General features: G+C 58.9%; 1 protein-coding gene across 11 annotated transcripts; it reads left to right on the forward strand.

Annotated features, from left to right (window-relative positions):
• The first annotated feature begins 950 nt into the window (after positions 1 to 950).
• On the forward strand, positions 951 to 10679 carry LOC107158905 (leukocyte immunoglobulin-like receptor subfamily A member 6). 11 transcript variants are annotated; one of them, XM_048791646.1, is made up of 7 exons: positions 954 to 1363; positions 1556 to 2932; positions 3024 to 3166; positions 4967 to 5251; positions 6341 to 6628; positions 8669 to 8968; positions 9398 to 10679. In XM_048791646.1, the coding sequence occupies exons 2-7, from the start codon at positions 2907 to 2909 to the stop codon at positions 9565 to 9567; spliced, it is 1212 nt and encodes a 403-aa protein (XP_048647603.1). In that variant the 5' UTR covers positions 954 to 1363; positions 1556 to 2906; the 3' UTR covers positions 9568 to 10679. The 11 variants fall into 11 exon arrangements, 8 of the variants coding, with proteins under 8 accessions (XP_048647603.1, XP_048647601.1, XP_015360888.1 ...); XM_015505402.2 differs by having other exon boundaries at positions 966 to 1363; positions 1556 to 1591; positions 2933 to 3166; XM_048791644.1 differs by having other exon boundaries at positions 1556 to 3166.
• Positions 10680 to 15775: the final 5096 nt, after the last annotated feature.

Below are 15775 nucleotides of genomic sequence, written 5' to 3' on the forward strand. Positions count from 1 at the left end.
GAAGGTGAGGATGGTGGGAGCCGTTGGGGGCCAGAGGAGGGACCTCAGCGAGGCCCCGGGCGGTCCCTGCCCCGCCTGCTCCCGGTCAGCTGCTGCCCTCTGCCTTGGTGCACAGGCTCCTTCCCTCGTCTGGCCAGGGCCTCTTCTTAGGCTTCTGGCTGGAGGGCCAGGGTACTCTCCGCCTCCCGGCCCTTGGCAGTGACCTTGTGACCGCCCCACGAGGGAGGTGAGCTGCCCGCCAGAGCTGACAGCCGTTAGTGGCGCAGTCTGAGGCTGTGGACTGTCCAGCTCCACACCAGGGCCCTGACTTTCCCGACTCTGGGCTCCTGGGTTTGAGGGCTGCAGACGGTGAGGTTCCCACGGGCAGGGCCTGGGGCTGAGGCCGGCCTGGGCTTGCCTTGCCCTGAAGGGCATGTGGGAGAACAGGGCAATGTGCAGAGGCGACCTCCGTCTGGGTCTTCTGTGTTTACACGTATTAAATGACATCGTAACTAGACAGGTGTCGCGTTTTGTCCTTCTGTCTGTGGAGTAAAAGGTACGTGATGTGATTTACATGATTCACTGCGGTGTGAGGTACACGAAGGTGAGGTTCACCACGTCCCTCGGTAGGTCTGAAGTCAGTGGCATCCAGTGTGTCCACACTGCGGCTTGGCCATCCCCACTGTCCCCCTCTAGACCCCTTCATCGATCCAAGCAGAAACTGTCCCTGTTAGACGCCAGCTCCTGTCCCCTCCCCCTCACAGCCCGGGAGCCTCTGCTCCACTGTCGCCAGCGTCCTGTCCTGGCCACGGCTGCCCATGCCCCCTCCCAGGGCCTGGCTCTTGCACCTGCAGAAGCAGCAGGGGCAGCGGGGACAGCAGGGACAGTGGGGACAGTGGGGACAGCGGGGACAGAGGGGGCAGAGGGGACAGAGGGGCAGCGGGGACAGCGGGGACAGAGGGGCAGCGGGGACAGCGGGGGCAGCGGGCAGTGGATCTCCAGGAATTCATTCCCTTCTTGTCCCACAGGGGCTTGGTGTTGGTGCCAAGCCTCTGGCTCAAGGGACACTCAGATCCCCAGGGGTGAGTCTGTGGCCAGCTCTGTGCGGGCAGAGTTAGGCCAGACTCTCGGATAAGACGTCCTATCAGGCGGTCCAGTCCCCGTGTCTGTTTCCCTGACCACGTCGCAGAATTGTGAAATGGTGCGGTTGGCCACCCGAGGGTGGGGCTGGGGCCACCAGTGTGCCTTCCTGTGAAGGCCTCATGTGACATCCAGGCACAGAGCCTCTTCCCGCAGACCCGCCATCCGTCCTTCTGGGCTGTCCTGTCGTCTGCTGGGCCCAGCAGAGCCATGGCCAGCACCCTCACCACGCTGTTCTACCTCGGTGAGTTCTGGGAGGGACAGGGGCGGGAGATGGGAGGGTGGCCACCTCAGGTCTGGCCTCTGGTCCTGCCCAAGTGGCCAGCCGTCTCCTGCTCCGGCTGCAGGCCTGGCCCCAGAGGCCCTGGTGTCCAGACCAGTCTGGGCTGTGAGCGGGGCCTGAGGAGGAAGCCCCTCTCTTCTCTCTCTCTCCCAGGACTGTCTCTGAGCCCTGGAATCCAGGCCCAGCACGGTGAGTCCACCTCCCAGGCTCCCTGGGCTCCTCTTCTCTCCAGACAGCTCTGGCCAGTCAGGCGTGCTGCCCTCTGTGTCCTTGCCGTCACGTGGGCAGTGCCTGGTCAAGACGCGGAGGAGACCCCCTCCCTCCTGAAGCAGGGCCACACCCCAGTGAGTTCGGGGGCAGCAAGACTGAGGCTGACACAGCAAATAGGGAAGTGCAGGGCTTCGCCCAGACGGCTCCTCGGGACTCGGGGACACCCGCCTAAGGGGGTGCAGGCCCGAGGCCAGACGTAGGTGAAAGTTGCGCCTCTACCTTCTGCAAGCCCCTGCGCTCAGCAACCCGCTCTGCCTGGAGTCCAGTCCTGCGTTTCCATGGTGGCAGGTGCCACCTGGTGGTCACAGTGTCCTGGTGGTGCTTGTAACCCTGTCCCTCAGCTCTGGTGACAGAAAGGGCCAGGACCTCAGGGTCACCACAGGGCTGCAGCCCAGGGTGTGTCCCGTCTGGTGGGGGCTGCTGTTCTGTGTCACCCATGGTGTCTCCGGTTTGCTGGGATGAGGCTTCCATTTTAAATTCTGAGACAGGGTCTTGCTGAGTTGCTGAGGCTGACTTTGAACTCGGGCTCTTCCTGTCTCACTTCCCAAGCTGCTGGGGTCACAGGGGTGGGCCAATGGGCCCAGCGTGCTTCGTTTTTAAAGCCAGTTGTCGGGGACTGTGAACACTGCAGACGTGTCACTGTGCTGTGTCCTGGGCTCAGGCAAACATCAGGAAGTGTGGCTGGAACTGACCAACGTGAAAGCCACCGGACACAGGTGCTGTCTTTCCGGGGTGTTCTTTGGGGCAGCGTGCCAGGGTGTCTCTGGAGGTGTTGGGTCTCAGTTGTTGGAGCCGGTCCTCTCCATTTTGGGGGTGGTGACGGCAAGCGTGAGGGTGCTGTTGAGTTCACAATAAAGTGTTTAGAACACAATGATCACGTGGTGGCCGTGCCCGTCATCCCGGTGACTGGGCATGTCTAGGCCACTCGGCAAGACCCTGCCTCAAAATAGAAAATAAAAAGGGCCGGGATGTGGCTCAGTGGGAGAGCACCCCTGGGTTCCCTCCCCGGGGACACACGCGTGCACACACCCAGGACTGAGCGCCTGGCTCGCTGTTCAGAGCAGGACTGGGAAGCCACCAGCCCTCAGGAGACACACGGAGACCGTCCACCCAGGAGCATGGAGCCTCCTTGGGAGCGTGCAGTGACCTCGGTGCGGCCGGCCCGTGGCCAGGCCTCTGAAGACTGGCTCCGAGATGAGTCCTCTCCTACTTCTCCCGTGGATGTTCGTTTGGCATGTCAGCTGGTCACTGTCATTGCAGGTAGCTTTTACGGAGAGTCGGTCACGTTCTGGGCACTGGGTTGAGCCCATCCCATGCAACTGTCCTCCTTGGTTTGCTTTATCCCAACGAGGTCCTCAGCACCGACCGACAGAGTCTCCACCTTTATACCTGCGAGTGTGCGAGGGAGTCCAGGACCAAGCGCTTTCCTGCGGGGAGCCTGGTCCTGGGAGATGGCGTCCAGGAGACGGCGTCCAGGAGACGGCCCAGGCTGTGGTCAGTGTTGCTGCTGTGGAGAGGGGCGCCGTGGGGGAGGTGCTGGTGAGCCTAGGGGTGGAGCCAGCACCTCTGAACGGGGCGCCCAGGACGTGGTCCCTGAAGATGCAGCAGCAGGCCACACAGCGAGCTGGGGACAGGTCCCGGGAGAGGAGCGGCGGCACGTGGCACGGCTGTGCCAGGGGCCGGTGCTGCCCATGGCTGGGGCAATGGCACCACTGTGAGAGGGAGGGCCCTTCTAGTCTCCCCTGGCCTTCCCCTCCCTGGGGAAAGAGGCCCGCGTGGCCGAGGGCTGTCTCCCCTCCTACCTCAGGGTCTCACCAGGAGCCCGGGACTCCCGGCCCACAGGCCACAAACATGCTGCGGGGTCCCTCCCCTGCTGCCACGGGGACATGCCTCCGTCACCACGGTGGCCTTGGGCAGTGGTGTGGGAAGGGCTCGCACACGTGGACTTTGGGTTCCTCTGCTTGGGCACTAAGCAGGCTCTGGGATGAGGGGGCCGTGTCTTGGGTGGCCGCCTCCTTGGGGGGGACCCTGCACACCATCACGTGCTCTGACCTATACACTGCTCAAGACAGGGAGGCCCTGGAGGCCGGTGGCACAGTGGGGACAGGATCTGGTGGGTGTGTTAACAAGGACTGCTCTGCACTGGGTGGGGAACGGAGACGCTGGCCGTGGCTGGCCCAGGAGGCTGACTGGGTGGTGACTGATCATCCCAGACAGAGGGCGCGGGCGCTGGCCACCACTGGCTGGAAGAGCCCTGTCGGTTCTGGGTCAGGGAGAAAGGCCGAGGTGGACTGATGGCCAGCGTTGGCTTGGGGGGTCTGTGGTCTGGCGGGGGCTCCTCCTTGCCTGTGGGTGGCACCTTCTTGTCTCCTCACCCTGAGAGGAGAGAGAAGCAAGCTGTCCTTGTCTCTTCCCCAAGGGAATCACTCCTTTCCATGAAGGGGCTGTCCTCCCGCCCCGGTTACCTCCCTACACCCATCTCCCTGCCGTCCTGCTGGGGATCAGCTCACAGATGGCTTTTCAGGGACATGTGTAGTACACAGAGGCGGGGCCAGGTGAGATGCCTGCTCAGCACGGCCTTTGCTGACCCTTCAGGAGCTGGTGGCCCGTCACCGTGTCTTGCACTGGGATGAAGTGTCTGGGTCGCTGGATGCAGGGGACCTGGGAGAGGTGGCTCTCCCCAGAAGGGCTGACATCTCCCCAGCAGCCAGGGTGACAGGCCTTTCCTTGAAGGGGACCTGGGGCTGTATCCGGTGGCCGTCAGGGTGGGTCGGCTCCAGCAGGAGCTCTGGCCTGATGGTCTGAGATGTTGTTAGACACCCACTAGTGAGATGCACCGGGTCGGTGGCATGAGTCTTGAGTTTAGGGCACGAGTCTGGGACTGGATATAAGCTGTGACTCACCAGCCTAGAGATGGGTTGAAACCCAGGAACCAGGGAGACCACATGGGGGCCAGGAGAGTGCCCAGCTGCGGTCTGAGGACAGTTTTTGAGCTGCTACACAACTTGGAGGTTGGGCAGAAGAGAGTGCAGAGATAGAGAAAGAGCGTCCAGGGGAGGATGAGGTGGGCCAGAGCTTGTGGAGCCAGGGGCAGGGCAGGGTCGGGGACGGGGCTGAGGCAAGCCCCACTGGTGCAGGCAGGGTCTGCCTCGTTCCTGTTGAGACGTGGCCAAGGCCGTGGACAGGAAGTGGACGGGGAGAGCTCACTCCCTGGGCTCCTGGGCCTCTCAGGCGAGCACGAAGAGGGGCTTCCTGGCGTCTGGACCTTCTGTCTCGGTTCTGTCTCCGTTCCAGGGTCTCTCCGCAAGCCCTCCATCTGGGCGGTGCCAGGTCCGGTGGTCCCCCAGGGGAGCCCCGTGTCCATCTTCTGCAGAGGTCCTCCTGGGGCAGCTCGGCAGCGTCTGCAGCAAGTGGGAGGCTCCCGCGTGTGGGCTGCAGAAAGCCTGGGAGACGCCCAGGCGGAGGCCGCGTTCTCCTTCCAGCAGGCCACGCCCGGCCACTCGGGGACGTATGTCTGTCAGTTCAAGACGCAGGACAGCTGGTCCGAGAGGAGTGACCCTCTGGAGCTGCTGGTCGTGGGTGAGGGCCCCTCCCGTTGTCCCTCCGGGCCCCGTCCTCCTCTGTCCACCCCCGCCCTCCGCTGTGCTCACTGCCGTCCCCCACTGGTCACCTGATCGCTCAGCCCCACCCCAGAACAGGGCCAGAATCTGGGTCTTGGGCAAATGACGAGAAGCCAGGGAGTCTCCTGGGCCACTGTGGCCCTGTTAGCGTCACAGCATGGACGGCAACGTCAGCATCACCTGGCGTGTGTGAGAGAAGAAAATGCCGGTGTGGCCTCGAAGAACTGAAGTAGGGAGGCACACGGCCACACGCCGTGTGTGCCCCAGGGACTCACGAGGCCACAGGCCGCGTGGTCACCAGGGACCCACACGGCCACAGGCCGCGTGTGCCCCAGGGACTCACGAGGCCACACGCTGCGTGGTCACCAGGGCAGGTTTCCAAAGGGTGGAAACAGCCCAAGTGTCCCTCTGTGGACTGAATGGAGAAGCAACCTGTGGCCTATCACACCATGGATTGTCACTTGGCCACTAGAGAACTGCACACTGACACGCTGCGCCACGTAGCGGCACCTCGGTGACGTCAGTGCTGGTGGAAGCAGCCAGACACAAAAGACAGCGCGCTGCCTGGTTCAGTTCATGTGAAACTCCCAGGTGGACGAGTCCACAGAGACGGAAAGCAGACGAGTGGTCACAGCAGGGGCAGGGTGTGACCCGGTGACAGCTTTCTGGGCACAGGGTTCCTCTGTTGGAACTGGAGAGAGGAGGCGATGGCCCAGTTTTGTACACGTACTAAATGCTTCTGAATCATTCACTTTGAAATGGTTGATTTTACGTTATGGGAATTTCACCTCCATTAAAAAAAGACAGAAAGGTGATGAATGGACCCCTCCCCGCACCAGCCACAGAGACCCTGGGGGCCTGGGCTTGGTTCACCTGCCTTCTGGGGTCTTGGGCAGGGCCGTGCCATGGCTGTCGTCCTGGTGGAGACAAGAGGCCAGCCCAGGCTCTGCAACCCGACTCTCCTCTCGGCCTTGATGGGAGCCTGTGGCTTCTGTGGCTCCTCGTGGCTCCTCATGCTCCTTGTAACACCAGGGTTCTTTTCCGCCAGGTGTCTCCAAGGACAAACCCACCCTCTCGGTCCAGCCTGGCCCCATGGTGGCTTTAGGAGGCAGCGTGACCCTTCACTGTCACTTACCAAGCCCCTATGACGTGTTCCTTCTGTCCAAGGGAGCAGAACTGGCCTTGCCTGCAGGCTCCATCCAAGGCGGCCAGGGAAAGTTCCTCTTATTCCCTGCCACCCGGGCCCACGGGGGGACCTACAGATGCTACGGCTCTGTCAACACCTCCCTCCACGAGTGGTCAGCTCCCAGCAACCTCCTGGAGCTGATGGTCACAGGTGAGGAAGCTCTGTCCAGTGCCCGTGGGAACCTGGCTCCCCAGGGCACTTGGCAGCCCTGGGGAAGGCGGGTGTCAGGAGAGATGGTGGCTGGTCCCTGAGCAGTCTCACCACCCGCTCACTCTTGCACTGTGAACAGGCCCCTGCCCAGCTACGAGGCCCCAGGAGACTGGCCTAGGGAAAACATGGCCTCCCAACCTTTGTTGGACACCTCTACCCTCCCCCTACCCACTGATCTTGGCTGGGTGGTGCTGGCTGCTGTAAAATGGGGGTCTCATTATTACTTACGTGTTGTGAGGCCACAGATCAGGAGCCGGTGGCCAGGGAGAGGCAGTGCCAAGGCCCGGAGCTTGCCCAGATGCAGGGCCAAGAGGAGGCAGAGCCGGGAGGGCAGGGCAGCGGTGTGGGGTGGTGGTTAGAGTGGGCTCAGCGGCTCTGGTGTGGGGCTGCTGGCTCTCGGGGCGGGGCAGAGGGCTGCCACCTGAGGGGCGATGCCCAGGAGGAGTGCTGGCCGCCGGGGCTCTGGCTGGCTTGGATCTGAAGGGTGTGCTGTGGGCCCTAAGAATCATCAGGCTGGGCAGGGTGGTCTCCCTGCTGGCCGCTGGTGGGTGGAGGCACAGGACAATGATCCGGCCCTCTGCCTAGTGACACGTTTTGTGGATGCGAACGAGGACTTTGCGCTCAGCTCACCAAGAGTCCTTCAAACCCGGGGCCCCTTCCTCCCTTCTCGTGGGCGCTTCTGGGGCTGGACTGCTCAGTGCAGGCCTGGGGTGTGCTTTGACCCTCCCCTCTCCCTTCCACCCCACAACATGCCCGCTCGCTCGGGGTTCTCCTCCCCTGGTGAGGCTCCGCGAGCCATCCTGCTGGCGCCCTCACCCGGCTCAGGGCGCAGGGACCGCTGTGGATGCTGCGGGTGGTTTGTTACTAATGCTCAGCGGCTGGGATCCTGTGCTCAGCCCGCATCTGGGCCCTCTTGTCCCCTGGCCCTCAGGGACTCAGCCGGCAGAAGCCGGCACCTGCAGCCCACCACCTGTGCCTTTCAGGCCCTGGCTTTATAAACAGGGTATCGTTGTCTTGTGTCTCAGAGTTGTGGGTTCATATCTCGCTGTCTCGTCCATCTCCATCCAGTGACTTTGGACTGCGCCCAGCACAGCCCGGGGCCAGGTCCACCCACCGTCTGCGCAGCCTGGGCACCGAATGTCCTTCGTGCCTTTTCATGTGGGTTATGGGAATTGAGCTCAGGGCCTGGTGCACAGCAAGCTTGTGCTCTACCCCCGAGCCACACCTGGTTGGAAAAAGGCCCAAGACATAGAGAATAACACGGGTGCCAAGTGTGAGTTATATGGAACGCACGCTCTGTTCCCATGGGCGGAGCGTTAGTGGAACCTGGCCACGCGTGGTCGAGAGCTGAGAGGTGGCCACGTGTGGTTGGCTGCTTTCTTGCTACGAGGGCAGAGCTGAGAGGTGGCGGCAGAGCTCGCCGGGCCTGTGAAGCTTAAAGATTACCACCTGGCAGTTTCTAGGAAAACAGGCCACTTGTTCTGGAACTTTCCACAGCACACATGGCACCGTGAAGACATTCTCATTTCTACTAAGGCTTTCAAAGGTTCTTTTTGAAATTTAGCTCCTTAGTCCATTTTAAGTTGGTTTTTGAACAGGGTGTGAACTTGGGATCTCGAATGAGTTTTTCCCCTGCTGCAGAAGGGAGCCACAAGTGGCCAGCTGTTGACAGTCCGTGCCACCTGGTGGTGAGGCCCAGGAAGGAAAGCCGGGCAGGGCCAGGCCCTGGGGTTGGAGGGCAGGGTGTTTCAGAGCCTTGGTAGAAAAGACCCCATGCAAGGTGGTCACTGAGCATTCAGGGAAGGGCGGCCAGGCAGAGGGGACGGTGTGGGAAAGGTCAGGAGGGTGGATTTCCATACAGAGAAGGGATGACAGTGTGGGTGGAACAGAGTGTGTGTGGGTGGAACAGAGTGTGTGTGGGGTGGCTTTCAGGGTGAAGGGAAGGCCACACCGGCACCCACTGTGGCTTTCTCCCTCTAGGAGTGTACAAAAAGCCTCAGCTCTCGGCTGTTCAGGGCCCCTGTGGGGCACCCCAGCATATGACGACCCTGCAGTGCCGCTCAGAGATGTGGTTCGACCTGTTCCTTCTGTCCCAGGAGGGCAGTGCCAACGTCACCCAGCGCCTCAGATCTCAGTATAAACGCGGGTTCTTCCAGGCCAACTTCACCCTGAACGCCAGCGAGCAGGCCCGCGGGGCCACCTACAGATGCTACGGTTCTCTAAGCTCCTTCCCCTCGCTGTGGTCAGACCCCAGTGAGCCCCTGAGGCTCTCAGGAAGAGGTGAGCCCCACGGCCCACCTTCTCTGCAGGATCAAGCATTGTCCACTTGCCCAGTGCTGAGGGGGTGACCCAGAGCCTCTGGGGACAGGGCAGGGTCCTGTGGGGGTAGCAGCCCCTCAAAAAAACAGAGGAGATGGCCTTGGCAGACCAGCCCCTGGAGAAGGTGGTCCCCTAGTTCCTGTGACTTATCTGGGGCCCAGTCCTTCAGACAGGCAGGTGGCCAGCAGGGGTTTGGGCCAGACTTCAGCACCTCCTCACCACCTCTGCCAGGTGCCCTTGTGCAAGGGGCCACCTGCGTAGCCACACACACCTGGGAACCGGGACCTCAAGTCCCTGGGCAGCTGGCTGGGCTCACAGTCCGCTCTGTGTGTGTTTCTGGGGTGTGATTCTCCATCCTGGAACCCCACCCCACCCATTTCTTCTCTGCAGGGTCTGCTGCCTGGAATTCCTACAAGGTGAACATGCTCAGGCTGAGCCTGGCTGGTGTCATCCTGCTGATCCTGCTGGGGTTCCTGGTGGAGGCCTGGCTCAGCAGGAGGGACCCCCGGGGAGCAGTCGAGAGGCCCCCTGCATTGCCAGACGGGGACAGAGTCCTGTGATGGTGACACTGCGTGGGCCTCCTGGGCCATTGGTGCTCACAGGAGCCTCACTCTGGGTGGGTCTGTCACTTATCCACGGACCCTCCCAGTGGTGGGCATCATCCCGTCCATGGAGGGCCCGAGTGGGGCAAGAGGCAGAGGAAAGGGCAGTCCTGCCTTTCCTGCTGCCTCTCTGCTGGATCTGGAGCCTCCTGGCTCATCACCTCCCGGCTCTCAGACCCCTGGACCTGGGCAAGTCACACCACGGGTCGTCCCAGGTCTCCAGGGGCAGAAGGTAGATGATGGCGCTTCTCAGTCTCCATCATGCCTGAGCCAATTCCTCATGACAAATCTCTCCGTACCCTATGGGTTCAGATTCCCTGAGGACCCTGTAATACAAGCCACAGGATCTTATCAACTGATGTAGAGAAGGTGTGTGACAAAACCCGGCACTTACTCACGATGAAAGAAAGTACCAGCAAGCTAGGAACAGAAGGCATCCTGCAGCTTGATAAAAGAACATTCCGCACGGTGGGAGACTGGATGCTCTCCCCTGGAGATCAGGAGCAAGATGAGGAGGCCCCTCTATCCCACAAGAGCAATCGGACAAGAAAAAGAAACAAGGCACATAAATCACAGAGGAACTGAAGCTATCTCTATGGCAGATGATGCAATGCACATGTCGGAAACTCCAAAGACCGCAAGCCCTCAGCCTGCAAAAGTCAGTTTCATTGCTTTACACAAAGAACAACTTATCCTAAAAGGAAAGCAAGAAGACAATCCCATTTGTGATGGCATCAAAAATACTCAAGACTAAATTAACCAGGAAGTGAAAAATCTGTGCTCTGATGATTACAAAACTAATGAAAGAAATGGAAGCAGACAGAAATCAGAGGAAAGAGACCCACCTTGAGTTGATTTTTGTAGGAGATGTGGGATTTGAGTTTAAGTTATTTTATTGCATATGGTCATCCAATTCTTTAATCCCATTTGCTAAGTAAATTCTCCATTTTCCATTGAATTTTTTTGGCTCCTTTGTAAAAAAAATAAGTGGTCACATTTGTGTTAGTCTCTGGGCTCTCTGTTCTTTCTAGGTCTGTGATCATCTTTTTACTAAAACTGCACTGTCTTGATTTCTGTGAAAGTTCATAGTACATCATTTATAATAGCCAGAAAGTAGCAATGATTCACAATAGCCTCACTATCAATTAACATTTGATTGCATCAGTTGAATAAGGAAACAAATTTCAACATATCCATACAGCTATATGTTATTAGACAATAAAAAGAAATAAAACTTTCCTCAAAAAATTCAGAATGGAATTAAAGGCCAGGTGTGGTGGTGCACATCTATAATTCCGGCTACCCCAGAGACGGAGGCAGGAGGATCACAAGTTCAAGGCCAGCCTGGGAAACTTACAGAGACCCTGTTTCAAGATAAAAAATAAAATGGGAGGTAGCCGTAGCTCATAGTACAGCAATTCCACTTCTGGTCATATGTACAGACCAACTGAAGGCAGATATCAAAGAGGTATTCCTACACCCTTGTTCATAGCACGACACTCAGGATACCCAAAGACGGGAACAACCAAATGTCTACTACAGATGATGGATGAGCAAAATGTGGTAGAGATGCGTGAGGGAATGTTCTGCCTTAGAAAGGGAGAAGACCCTGCTATACGCTACAGGGGGGTGGGCTTTGAGGGGTTATGCTAAGTGACACGAGCCAGTCACAGAAAGGAAAAGAGACCACAGAGACCACAGGAGGGATGGTGGGCCCATGACTGGAGGGGTGAGTGGGGGTTTTTGGATGGGTGAGTTTTCAGGGTGCTTTTTGTGGTGCTGGGGACGGAACCCGGGGCACGCACGCAGGGAAAGCGCCCTACCACCGAGCCACACCCCAGCCCAGAGTTTCAGCTTTGTGAGATGAAAATGGTCCTGGAGGTGGACGGTGGAGACGGTTGCTGGGCAGCGGGAGTGTGTTTGGTGGCAATGCGACGTGCACATTGTATGTGATGTGCATTTTATCCCAATTAAAAAAGAGGGACGGAACACGCCACAGGACGGGCACCCTGAGAACCCTGGTGGAAGAGGCCAGTCAGGAGTGGCCACGCTTCAAATGACTCCTGGAGAAGGAAACGGTCAGAACTGGCAGGTCCGTGGAGACAGCCCAGGGGAAGGGTTCCTTATCTTTCAGTTGACCACAGTCTGGAGTGGGGGCTTCCTCTTGCTGTTGGGACAGAAATAGAGTCCCCAAGTCTGACTCACAATGGAGGGTCCCCTCATCTCCCAGAGTTACCAGGAGACCTGGGTGGGCAGAGAACAGGGGCTTTCTTGGAAACGCACCTAAGAGAAAGGAGACCTGGTGCTGAAAGGATGTCACAAATATGCAGTGACATTTCAAATGTGCTTGTGTTCACACCCAGGGGCCTTATGTCCAAGAAGGCATTGCAGATACACGGGAGCAGGGACACAGCCCTGCCATGTCCCCGTAGGAGGGCTGCGTTGCTGCTGTCTTTAAAGAACTTATATATGTATTTTCTAACTATTGTTTTAGTCGTACAAGTTTATAGAGTACTATGTGACAACTTCATATACACTGTGTGTGCTGATCAAATCCGGGTAGTTAACATTTGCATCTCCTTAAACATTCAAATAATTTTGACCAACGCATGATAATCGCTCATATTTACCCGACACAGTGTGGTATTTCAGCACCTGTGCAGATCAGACCGGAGGGACCACAGCACACTGTCGGGTATTTCATGATAACTGCAGGAAAGGGACCAAAGCCCCCAAACACACAGGAACAGCAAAGACGTGGAACTGTTAAATATGCATTTTAAAGCCACGGCCATCCCCGTGGACATGGCAGGCTTGGGGTATTTATTTATTTATTTATTGGCACCAGGCTTGGAGTTTTAAGCCCTGAGTATCCTGGTCTCCTCTCAAAGCCTGTCTTGCACTCACGAGGCCTGGCTCTGCGGTTCCACGCACGGGCACCAGAGGGCAGTATGGAGCTTGGTGGCTCTCAGCCACAGGGCTCGGTGAGCAGTTCCTTTGTGACCCTGGCGCACTCAGGTTGCTGGCCAGGTCACAGGCCCCCACAGAAGGGCTCTGGCGAGCCCCTAAAAGTGTACCCCTGGGTCCCCAGATCCTGCTTGTGAGAAATAGAAGTCCGGGTGTCCATTTTCAGCATGTAGTATTCAGCCTTAATTGGGAAGTAAGATCAAATCGTAGCCATTTTAACTATAGCCCTTCCCTTTGCCCACTCCCAATTTCAATGAGCCATTTTCAGATTGTGACCCCAGCTCCTCCTGTCAGGGCCAGGGGCAGCGCTGTGCGGTGGATTGCTGGCCGGGTGCCCTGCCCGCCCACCTCGCAGCCTGTGTGGGTTTCTGGCAGCTCCACTTGGTACGTCCAACACTGCCACCTGCTGGAGACCTGCTTCAGGCCACCCCACGGCTCTGCGGCAGCGTCCTTTAATAACTGACACAAATTCACTGCACCAAGGGGATCCACCCACTTCAGGCAAACTGACTGAGTCGTGCCACCCTGGCTAGAATCCAGTTCTAAAACCTACAAAGACCCTCCTGCCCGTTTGCCTGTGACCTCCACACACACTTTTGCTTCGACCTCTCTGGTACCGTCTCCCTTTGCCCTCGCTGGACTCTGGCAGCAGAGTCCGCCCTCCTGCAGAGGGGGAGCCTGCTACTCAGCCCTGGGTGTGCCAGGTGTGGGGGTGGCCGGGGCACCGTGAGTGGGTTGCCCAATGCAGGGCACCTGTCCAACGGCGTGGGTCAGAATGGCTGGAGCAGGGTGCCCTGAGCCAACACACCTTTTTACGTCTTTCAGTTACTGTTTCAAATGCTCAGTCACCAAAGCGTCACCGCTTCCTGTCCCTGGGCCCCCCTGCCTCCTGCACCGTCCTCCTTACATCGGGGTCTCAGGCTGCCTGAGTGTTACAGGCTGAGTGACCCTGCTAACCCACGGCTCAGGTGCAGCCCATCCAGAGCCCGCTGAGCTGAGCGGAGGGAGGTGACCTGGTCACTGAGAGGAGATGCGGGGAATGTGGCCAGGCAGGCCAGCGACTTCACACTGCCCGTCTCCAGAACCACCAGAGTAGACTCCTGTTGTCGCAGCCCTCAGGGTTCTGGCCAGGACATGAGCACGGGAGGGAACCAGAGTCATTTGGGAGCCGAGGTCACCAGCTGTGGTCCTGGGCAGCTGTGGTCCTGGGCAGCTGAGGTCCTGGGCAGCTGTGGTCTCGGCTGCGGACATCTGGTTTGTTGTTTTGGTGGTGCTGACAGATGTGCCCAGTCCTCGCTGTGGGCGGAGGGACACCCGCCTCTCCATTCACACTCTGTGCTCTGTTGGCCGGGCCGCTGAGTGGACCCCGAAACGGCACTTGCTCGAGGTCAGTGAGAACTTGGCCTCAGGTGTGGGAGCTACTGGGTGGTCACTGTCGAGACGAGGCCAGGCTGCTGTCTGCGGTGCTGGGGACAAGGCCTTTTGCTTGATAACCTGTGCACAGGAGCCCAGGGAGGGCGCAGACCAGGCCACGTCCCTGTTGTGTGATGCCCCGGCTTCCGCCTCCCCAGTCCAGGTGGGCCTTCCTCCCGTGGGCTTACTGACCTCCTGTCCCCCTCACACCCATGGAGGAGGGGCAGGGCGAGGAGAGCAGGGCCCAGAGGCTCCGACACCAACTCCAGGAAGCTCGGGAGGGCCCTGCAACGTCCTGGTCACTAAGGATCCGCGCAGGTGAGGAACCGAGGGGAGCCCACCTGGGAGGCGGGCTGATGTCGTCGGTGCCCTGACGCTGAGCNGAGGGTGGGGACGCAGTGTCACAGCACCAGGGCCTCCTCCAGGGGCCCCAAGGCCCCAGGCCCAAGGCCCAAGCTATTTTTTTTTTTTTGTAAAGAGTGGCCATGATAATTGAGTTTTGGGGAATACAAGCCATTAGTGCCCAGATCCTTTGGCTCAGATAAGATCCAGTGGTGGTGGTGGTCTTCCCTCCATGTGGTCCACCGGTGCTGGGAGGTGCTGGGAGGAGGGCTGGGTTTGTTGTTGCTGTGGACAGACACGCTGAGCCCTTATGGAACCTGTGTCAGTCCCTCGGGGCTCACGGGGAGTGTGGGGACCAAGGTGCCCTCTGTCTCCTTCCATGAAGTGTTTGCCTCATTTGCAGCCCATTTTCCAATGGACGGAGCGACCTTCAACAGAGATGGAGGTCACTAAACCACCCAGTGGCCTCCCCTCAACTCTCAATGGGCATTCTTCTCCGCCCTGAGCTCCCGGGCATGGTCTGTCACCACTGTGACCTGATGTCCACTAGCCACTGAGAGCATCCCGTCGTAAACACGGAGGAGCCAGCTGATGTGACGTTAGGATGACTGGTCCTGTCTGTGGGCACCACTGGGTGGGGTGCACTGGGACGTCGTGCCGGGGTGCCGGGGCTGGGGTGGGATTGGAGTGGGTCTCCCAAGCCTTCATTGTCGACACTTATTCTTGTTTAATGTTTTAATTGGCACATCACATCCTACGTAATGGTGGGAGTCATTGTCACAGACTCAGACATGGATACGACGTAATCTGGCCAATGGCCTTCCCTAGCACTTCCCTGTCCCTCTTCGCCTCCCTCCCGGGTCTGTGTTGGATTCAATCCCGTCGTGAGACATTAACTGACTGTGGGGTTTAGAGGTGGGGCCTTCCGATCCAAGTCCGCAGCCCTTGACGGAGCCCTGGAGGCTAGGACAAGAGGGAGAGAGACCAGACCCCTCTCCACACCCGACGAGTGAGAAGGACATTTCAGAAAGAGGAATAAAGGCAGACTGAGTGACTGGAAGAGTGGACATTGTCCCTTTCCCTCGTCCCACTGACCCGGCAAACCCAGACCCTCCTTCAGCATCACTGTTCGCTGTCAGAAAGACACTCATGGCACACCCAACCTCGGCGACGTCCTAGTGACTTTGGCACACATTCTCCTCAATTGAGGATCTGTCCCTTCATCATGTGGACTTCTCTCAACACCAGCACCCGCCACACCCAGGAAGGAAACCCTGTTTCACGAGGGAGTGCCGCCCACGCAGAGGCCCCCGTGGAGACCCCCAGAGCCGGCTTGCGGGTAGAGCCTCCCGTGGTTATAGGAAAAGGGGTGCTTGAGACCAAGGAACGACCAACGTGCCTCACAGATGTGACCGAGGCCAGCAGGCACGTGGGTACAGGGAGG

This window comes from Marmota marmota, unplaced genomic scaffold, assembly GCF_001458135.2.
Source record: "Marmota marmota marmota unplaced genomic scaffold, marMar, whole genome shotgun sequence".
Classification (NCBI taxonomy): domain Eukaryota; kingdom Metazoa; phylum Chordata; class Mammalia; order Rodentia; family Sciuridae; genus Marmota; species Marmota marmota.

Excerpts from the sequence above, each read along its gene's own strand:
- LOC107158905 (XM_048791643.1), top strand. The coding sequence starts at position 2,641 with ATGTGGCTCAGTGGGAGAGCACCCCTGGGTTCCCTCCCCGGGGACACA. Across the intron at positions 2,933-3,023 it reads GCTGGTCACTGTCATTGCAG|GTCCTCAGCACCGACCGACA; the intron begins GTAGCTTTTACG and ends TATCCCAACGAG.